Source organism: Phoca vitulina, unplaced genomic scaffold (assembly GCF_004348235.1).
Source record: "Phoca vitulina isolate PV1807 unplaced genomic scaffold, GSC_HSeal_1.0 scaffold3, whole genome shotgun sequence".
In the NCBI taxonomy this organism is placed as follows: domain Eukaryota; kingdom Metazoa; phylum Chordata; class Mammalia; order Carnivora; family Phocidae; genus Phoca; species Phoca vitulina.
This window is the reverse complement of record NW_022589706.1, coordinates 83,750,493-83,759,412: the sequence shown is the minus strand read 5'-3', so window position 1 is coordinate 83,759,412 and position 8,920 is coordinate 83,750,493. Positions and strand designations below refer to the sequence as shown.

Genomic DNA, 8,920 nt, shown 5'->3' with positions numbered 1-8,920 from the left:
AATTCATTTTGGTCACTTGGGCAGAGTTGGCACTATATTCATACCCATCTATGTTCTTCTCGATCTACACACTACAGGACAAATTCTGCACTGCTGAGTGCTGGGGTGGGTGAAGGAAGCTGGACTGCACAGTGCGAGGGGGAGAGGTTCAGAGGAGAGGCATAAGTAAAGGGCAGCTGAAGAAGTGTGCCCTGTAGGGGGCACCTGGGTGGCTCAGTCGTTAAGCATCTGCCTTTGGCTCAGGTCATGGTCCCAGGGTCCCGGGATGGAGCCCCGCATCGGGCTCCCTGCTCAGCGGGAAGCCTGCTTCTCCCTCTCCCACTCCCCCTGCTTGTGTTCCCTCTCTCGCTGTCAAAAAAAAAAGTGTGGCCTGTGGTCAAGAACTTCAGTGGCTAAACTAACACAGGTGAAGAAATGGGTCACCAATTAGGCACATCTCATACCATTAATGTTATGGACATTAGCATGTCTGTGTCCCCCTCAAAATTCCTACCCTAATCCCCAATGTGATGGTGTAAATAGTGGGGGGCCTTTGGGAGATAATTAAATCTTGAGGGTGAAGTCCTCATAATGGCATCAGCACCCTTGTAAGAGACACAAGAGAGCTTGCTTCTCTCTCCATCATGTTGAGGATACAAGGAGCCAGCCCTCTGCTAACCAGTAAGAGGGCCCTCACTAAGAACTGAATCTGAATCTGCCAGCACCTTGATCTTAGCCCTATCAGTCTCTATAACTGAGATATGTTTGTAGTTTAAGTCCCTCAGTCTGTGGTAATTAGTTACAGCAGCCTGAGCAGACTAAGACACTTAGGAAGCAATACTGTAACCCCAGGAACTAAACTTTATTTACGTACCATACTTCAGTGCCAGCTTATGAATTTAAAAACAATCAACATAAATGAAATGATCAAATATATAAGAATGCTCACAAGTATTAAAAAAAGAGAAAAACTGGGAATAACCTAAATGTTCAAAAGAGTCAATTATGGCACATAGATTTGATGGCAGATGCAGCCACTAAAATATTTCTCCATTAAGTGGGTTGAAAATTTATATAGTATGCCTCCAACTTTGATTTAAAAATCTCTCCTGTGCCTAGAAAACAAAATGGGAAAACATCAAACTGTTAAATGATAACCTGTATACTGAAATGAAAGGATTTTTTTCATTCTATTTTTCCATACTTTTCAAATTGTTTGCAGGCGTTTTATAAAAGTGAGAATGTTCCAAATTTTAAAAAGGCTAAACCATTTAACAAATTCTTTGAAATGTAACTTTAATGCTTTAGCTTTCTCAAATTTCTCAGTCCACTCATTTTGCTGAAGCTTAGTAGTACTCACCAGGTAGTCCGTGTTCAGGAAAGCTGTCCTACGGCACCCTGTGTGGTAGACGGAAGCACCTGGATGCTGGGCTGGCAAATGGGAGGCTGTCCCCTCCACAGCCAGTATTAAACAATTACATCTCAAGCCTTTCAAAAACTAGTCTACAAAGCAACTAACTGAACTAAATGTTAAGGCATTGTTTTTCAATGCTATTTTTAAAAGTACTCATTTTCACATTCTTAGACCGAACACACCACAGGATCATCATACTTGTCCCTGCAGTGTAGGTCAACCTAAGTCATGGTGAAATGAGTGGTTAATCTACCTCAGAATTCCATTTTTCGTTATGTCCCCATTATAAATCTTATATTGTGATTAAACAATTAGGGTACAACAGCATTACAGAAGGTAACTCTTACCTGGTTACTTAACAAGCCTTAGGATTGGCAGGTGTTTAGGGACGCCTGATGGATCTCAACTGTCTGAGGCCATGCTGACAAAAGGAGCCTCAGCTATCATCTCGTGTTTATGGGGAGTGACAGTCGATTTCAACCACTAAATATGTCATTTGCAAAAATCCTAAAAACAGATGGCTCTGGGTACTATTATACAACCTGTGTGCCTCAGTTTCCTTATTTGTAAACTGGGGATAACATAGGCATCACAGGGTTGTTAAAGGGACTCAGATGTGAAGTACTTTGAAGTGTCAAGCACGTGGCAAACCCAGTCTTAGAAATTCTTTACTGCCTGAGTTCCTCTGCCAGCTTAGCCACTTACTAGTTCCAGGACACCTTTCCTCTTCTGCAAAAATGTTTAAAAATTGTGTCTATCAGGAAATTAGTTTTTTTCTTCCTAAAAGGGCAGTCATTTATAAGAGGAAAACACTCCTCTGCCTGAGACATCTAAGTTACATCACACCAGTAACAGGAACATCTAGATTGAGGAAAAGGGTCAAAATATACAGAATTCTCTTCTGAGGTCTAGATTTCTTGGCTTGTGCAAATAGCCTGGGGGCTCTGCTCTCCATCCTCCCTTGAAATTAAAAATAAGCTTGACATGATCTGAAAAAATGGTCTTGGAAGGCAATTCAAATGAACTTACGTATGCAGAATACTAGAAAATGCTTGGTACAGTCTAAGTACTCTTAAGAATGAGCTATCCTTACTATCTTTACATACTTTTGTATTATTAATAGTTGTTAGAAACAATATTACATAGCTTTCAAGAATGTAACTAAGGTCTGCTATTTTAATTTTCTGAACTGATTATAAATTCAACATCAACCAGAATTTGAATTTCATTAGACCCATGACATGAAGTTTTGTATACAAGAGCTCATTATTTGCTGAATATGAAGTTCTGAGCTCTCCAAAATAGACCATCTTGAACTGAAGTGAACCAAGGAAATGGAAAGTTTAAGTAAGATGGTGTAAAAAAGATTCCATTTCAAGTAACTTATTGAACACTGTCATTTCTGTCCTATCAACGTTGGTGAAGGAGATTCTATGGAAATGATTCAGTGGAATTAAAAGAAACTTCCAGGGGCACCTGGGTGGCTCAGTAGGTTAAGCGTCTGCCTTCGGCTCAGGTCATGATCCCAGGGTCCTGGGATCGAGTCCCCAATCAGACTCTCTGCTCAGTGGGGAGCCTGCTTCTCCCTCTCCCTGTCTGCCACTCTGCCTACTTGTGATCTGTCAAATAAGCAAAATCTTTAAAAAAAAAAAAAAGAGTCCAGGTATTTTAAGGGCCACTCTTCTCAAACCATCCCAAGTCTTCCAGAGCTGCCATCAAAAAATTCTACCTATTACTGACCTCCAATTCCTGTCTTTCAGAAAAAGTAATCACCTAAAAATCATGGAATCCCCAAACACCACATAGAAACAGGCATACTAACAAATTACAACAGCAATAACAGATCAAGCCTTCTGATTTTTTTTATTACTCAAAAAAGCTTCATTTTTTTATTTAGCTTTCTGACTCTGTGCTTGGGCCTTCAACACTTTCACAACGATTTTCTGCTCCTCGATAAGGAAAGCACGCTTGATCCTAGAAAGAAAAATATTAAATGAATACTTAAAAGTAAATGAAACCTGCAAGTACAGACTAAACACTTAGGAGCTGAAATTAGATGGCTAGGCTCGTTTAGCTGAAGGTCTCCTTCCTACGCTGGCATTTAAAGCAGGATAATCCCTCAATTCTATGTAATTGCACCTGCCCTCTTCTGAGTCATGAAGGAATTATGTGTGCGGAACCAAAATGGTGGGTTAAAAGCTATTAGCAAGAGGCACGTTCTCAAGTGTAACGACTCTGCAGTCTGACTGTCTGGAGCCAACTCTGCTACTTACTAGCTAGGTAACTAGCAAGTTACCTTCTCTGTTTTAAGGTACAGCAGTAAGTTCATACCCATTTCACAAGACTTTATGAAGATTAAACTTGGAAGGAGTTGCAATTTCTGTACTTTGAACCTCCATTTAGAGAGGAAGTACATTTTATTAATCACTATTATTACAGTGCCTAGGACCTGACAAACAGCAGGTACTCAGTACCATTTGTTAAAAGCAAAGTTACCTCCACAGAGAAAGCAAATTCCCACAAAAACCTGTCCCACTTATACTTTTATTGGTCCCCTGGTTATCTAATTATATTAAACGCAGCCTAAAATCCCTGGGATTTTGGACTCCTTCAAATCTCCCCAATGTTAATTATATTATAGAAACACAACTGATGCCACTCTCACTCAGGACCCTTAAAAATCCCCTAAACTTACTCAGAGACCAGACTCCTCTCAGAGTCACAGCTAATACTAACCTATAGACTACCAGTAGATCTACACCCAAATCTCTAAGAGCTAGGGCCTGTAAATCGTATTTTTAATAAATGTGCCCATGATTATGTCTAGCAAAGTCTGGGAACAAGGAGTAAAAAACCAAACCCCTTTCGCTTAAAACTAATTCATGACCCTCTCATCTCTAATGTACCTTTTCAATCTCATTTCTCATTCCTCTACATTCCTTGCCTACAATGCCCTTTCAACTTCTTGGCCAACATTTACCTATCATTCAGGTACCACCTCAAATACCATTCCCAGAGTTCCAGCTACCTGGAAGTAATTTCTCCTCTAAACTTCAATCATAGTTCAGTTTTTTTGTATTTCATGGAAGTTACATTTACCTTGTATTTGAATTACTATACCATGCCTTACCATCCCCTTACAAATTAACTCCTGAAAGGCAGAGTGAACTTGCAAGTTTGGTGCCAGATTTGGTTAAGAAACTTAGCTCAACCACTTTATAGAACTAGCTGAATAAACTGGAGGCAACCCACTTTCTGAACCAGTTCCTTAAACTTGTGAAGACCAACCACCTCACAAATCCTTCCACTTAAGTCTTTAGAGGCAATTCATGTTTATAAAATCAATGAGGTTAAAAGAAGGGTCTCAATAAAACCTAGAATGAATCCCAGTGCTGCCCCTTACTGGCTATGAGAATTTAAACAAGCCTTGGTTTCGGGGCGCCTGGGTGGCTCAGTCGTTAAGCGTCTGCTCTCGGCTCAGGTCATGATCCCAGGGTCCTGGGATCGAGCCCCGCGTCGGGCTAGCTGCTCAGTGGGAAGCCTGCTTTTCCCTCTCCCCCTCCCCGCTTGTGTTCCCTCTCTCGCTTTGTCTCTGTCAAATAAATAAATAAAATCTTAAAAAAAAAAAGCCTTGGTTTCTTCACAAAAAATAGAATAGAAACCCCTCCCTGATGGACCTGTGACAATGTTCATCATTAAAATGCCCAGTAAATGTTACCACCATAAACGCCACTGTTTCCACTCCTACCTAGGCCACTACCAATTCTTTCACATACCCAAGTCGCGTCCTCTACCTGGAACGTGCTCATCTCCTATGACCCTCCCCACCAAGCCTTTAGGTCTTAATGCAGGTGGCATGCCTCGCCTTCCCAAGCACTCACCTTTTGTTGAACAAATGTCGTTACTATCCATCCTGCTGCAGTTTTAGTTTCCAGCCCACCAAAGGTCTCCCGGCCCTGCTCGAAACCCATCAATCCCTCCATACTTAAGGATCAAGCTAAAAATCTGTCTTGTAAGGGCCTTCATGATCTGACTTCCACCTCTTGTCTATCACCTCCTACAACACTCTGCTCCAGCCACACTAGAACTACATGTAGTTATTTTGTTCCCACTTTTAAGACCTTCTGCTCTCCATCTACCCATCTGACAACTTAATAGTTTCTTACCTGCCTCCCCTATTTCTACATCTAGCATAAGGATGCCCCCAAATCGCAAGTGAATTAATTTGAACCAGCATCATTTATGCGTTTTACAGCACCAATTATCCCTAGTCTAGAGGATTCTAAAATATGCAACTTTAATTTAAATTTCACCAGTCTTCTATGATTAGCATGCAATGGAACAGACACGTGCATTTAAGAACGTTATATTTACCTGTCACGAACACACTTAGCACACATGGAACCACCATAGGCCCTGCTGACGTGTTTTTTCGTTTTCGACAACCTCATAAGGACTTTAGGTCTCACAGCACGAACCTGCAAAGTCAATGTTAAGATTATTTTGTGATGCTTTAACAGAAACTGTCCTGGATTCAACATGTGACAAGTATAAACACTAAACCAGGTCAGAACAGGAAATGATATACTGATTTATCTGAAAGGCATTTCACTGTATCTGTCACACAGGCTTTAAAAGTCTATGTTCTTGACAGACTTGGATCATGGATGCTTAAGTACTTCTCAACCTTCCTAGTGGTGACCTCTCCTTCGCTCATTCCCTTACCAAAATATTAATGCTCACTAGTTCTTGTTATTCAGAACAGAAGGATCACTTACTCCTCGAAGTCGGCCTGGGCACACGCCACATGCAGATTTTGGTGCTTTCCCAACCTTCTTGGTATAAAGGTAAACGATTCTATTACCAGGGGTTCGGGACCTAGGAAGTGAGGTAATAGGGAAAAGCTCAGCATTCTGCAGAGTAAACAACAATATGAATTTAAATTTTAGAAATACTTACAGCCTAGTTTTGTTAGAGGCTGTATTATAGGACAGCCTACGACGGTAGGTCAAACGCTGGACCATTCTGAATGCCTAAATTAAGAATGGAATAAAACTGCATTGTAGAAATAATTCAAACCTCACAACAAAACAGCATCACATAATATATACATTCCATATACATATTTATATACAATAATCCTTAAAGTACCTTATGAAAAGAATTCCATACTTTAAAACTACTTATATTTAAAAGTAATTGGTAAGAATGCTAGGAGGCCCATGTTTGTTTTCCTGATAGTAATCAATGATGGTACTTCGTTAAAATTTGCCAGACTTATTCCTCAGTAAGTCTGATTCTGTTTGGTGGTGTCCAGAAAAATGCTAGTAACAGGTAAATTTAGAAGTTTTTAAAGGAAAACCGCACCTGAACACACAAGTTGAATCCTCACTTACGCCATCTCCTGGAATATACTGTACAAGGGGCTAGCTAGCCTCCTTGTCTCTAAAATAGATTTTTACTGAGTTCCCACGGCTGTCATTAAGATTAAATGACATAAGCTAACTTGCTCAACCTACTGCAGTGCCTGTCACATAAAAGATGCTCAAGAATCAGTGTCTTGCCCCAAAGTAGCATGTGGGACAAATCAAGCGCCAAATAATATTTTGGCATCAAAGCGTCTTTGAATTATGGCATCTGGGTTTTTTTTCCTCATTTATCAACTGGGAATAATACTGCTGAATGAGGTCACTTAGCAAATCGGTTATGCAAGTACGCACAGGAGCCGTTTTTCAGTTAACCACTCAAAGTAACATGAAAACGTAAACAAGACTTGAATCCTCATTTTTTTTTTACCTCAAACTTCGTAATCACTTCATCACACGACATGTAAAAGAAAATAGCCTGCATTTGTTGTTATAAGCTCCTTACTAACATTCACTAAAACATAATTGTCGGGGCGCCTGGGTGGCTCAGTCGTTAAGCGTCTGCCTTCGGCTCAGGTCATGATCCCAGGGTCCTGGGATCGAGCCCCGCATCGGGCTCCCTGCTCGGCGGGAAGCCTGCTTCTCCCTCTCCCACTCCCCCTGCTTGTGTTCCTGCTCTCGCTGTGTCTCTCTCTGTCAAATAAATAAATAAAATCTTTAAAAAAAAAAATAAATAAAACATAATTGTGACACCAAAAGGGACACCGAAGGCCAATGCGAGAGATCCAAACAGCCACCATTCCGTTAACAGCCCCAAAACCAAGACAGAATACTCCCTATTAACATTTTATCTTCCTTGGTATTGGCCTTGGAAATGAAAACATTTTGAAATAACGACCCGAACATGCTGGTCGTCCGCCCTCCCAAAGCCTGAACACATCTACAGGCCCAATGCTAAAACGTGGGCCTAAGATACGAAAATGTTCTGCGATTTCGCAGAGTCTCAACCAGCCGGACCACAACTCGTGGGTCCCCAAACGCAACTTAGAAGGCGGCAAAGCCCCGAGCGGTAAGCTCCGGCTACTCCCGGCTCCGGAGGGGAGATCCGGTTTGATGGCTGTCCGAAGCTAAAAATCCGAGGACCTGCTCATCACCAGCTCTCCTCCTGAACCTTTATCCCCACGCCAGTTCAAAAGGCTGAGGCTGAGAGATCCTGGCTCCCCCAACTCCCCGGATGGCAGCCGATTGTAGAGGCAGTAGCAATAAGCAAAAGGAAAAAGCTACCATACCTACAGACACCGTCCCCGGAAGAGGAAAAGGGAAGTGCTTGCAAGTTTAAAGGTTAACTATGATTGCGTCGGACGGGAAATTACGTCAGAACCAGCGCCGCCTTGTAGTACGGATGCCACTCAGCTCCCCTCCATGGGCGGGAGATGCATAGCGCCGCCATGTTGTACGGCAACTGGCGTGCCGTCCCTGCCTGGGGGCTTGGATGCCCGTCAGCAATCCACAACAGCGCCGCATAAAGCTCTTTTGGGAATCGCTGTAGAAACAAATGCAAATGACAAAGGGAGCTGCAAAGGGCCGAAGTGGGACAAAATCAACTTTTTTCGTTCTGAGGGGCGCTAGGACACATTTAGCCTAGAGCACCAGCTTTGTTGTTAGTCGTGGGTTTAGATCCCAATTCAGACACTTGTTAATTAGGTGACCTTTGAGGAGTTACTCTCTTTAATTTTCCCTTCTTTTTTCTTGTCATTCATTCAAAGCACAAGGTTAACAAATTGGATTAAAATCCAGTATCTGCTAATTATTAGCTGTGTTACTTTGAGCAAGTCTTTAAATGAGTTATGCCATGATCAAAGGCACAGTAAAATTAAAGCACTTAGCACAGGTCTTGTCCAAAGCAAGTGCTCAATAAATGGTGGCTAATCTTATGATTATGTACAGAGCTTCACATAGGTAATAAAGTTTGAGCTGCGCCTTAAAAATGAGGAGGAAGGGGCGCCTGGGTGGCTCAGTTGGTTAAGTGGCTGCCTTTGGCTCAGGTCATGATCCTGGAGTCCCGGGATTGAGTCCCACATCGGGCTCCCTGCTCACCGGGGGGTCTGCTTCTCCCTCTGACCCTCTTCCCTCTCTTGCTATCTGTCTCTCATTCTCTCTC

General features: G+C 42.0%; 1 protein-coding gene across 1 annotated transcript; it reads right to left on the bottom strand.

Annotated features, from left to right (window-relative positions):
* Positions 1-3,237: 3,237 nt before the first annotated feature.
* On the bottom strand, positions 3,238-8,073 carry RPL34 (ribosomal protein L34). Its single transcript, XM_032400975.1, has 5 exons — positions 8,049-8,073; positions 6,353-6,426; positions 6,172-6,271; positions 5,768-5,871; positions 3,238-3,367 (listed from the first exon to the last, which is right to left on the bottom strand). The coding sequence occupies exons 2-5, from the start codon at positions 6,415-6,417 to the stop codon at positions 3,283-3,285; spliced, it is 354 nt and encodes a 117-aa protein (XP_032256866.1). The 5' UTR covers positions 6,418-6,426; positions 8,049-8,073; the 3' UTR covers positions 3,238-3,282.
* Between the last annotated feature and the right edge of the window lie 847 nt (positions 8,074-8,920).

Coding starts and splice junctions, on each gene's coding strand:
- RPL34 (XM_032400975.1), bottom strand. CDS start 6,417: ATGGTCCAGCGTTTGACCTACCGTCGTAGGCTGTCCTATAATACAGCC. Junction 5,872..6,171: donor GCCCAGGCCGACTTCGAGGA/GTAAGTGATCCT, acceptor TTGACTTTGCAG/GTTCGTGCTGTGAGACCTAA. Junction 3,368..5,767: donor GCTAAGTGTGTTCGTGACAG/GTAAATATAACG, acceptor TTTTCTTTCTAG/GATCAAGCGTGCTTTCCTTA.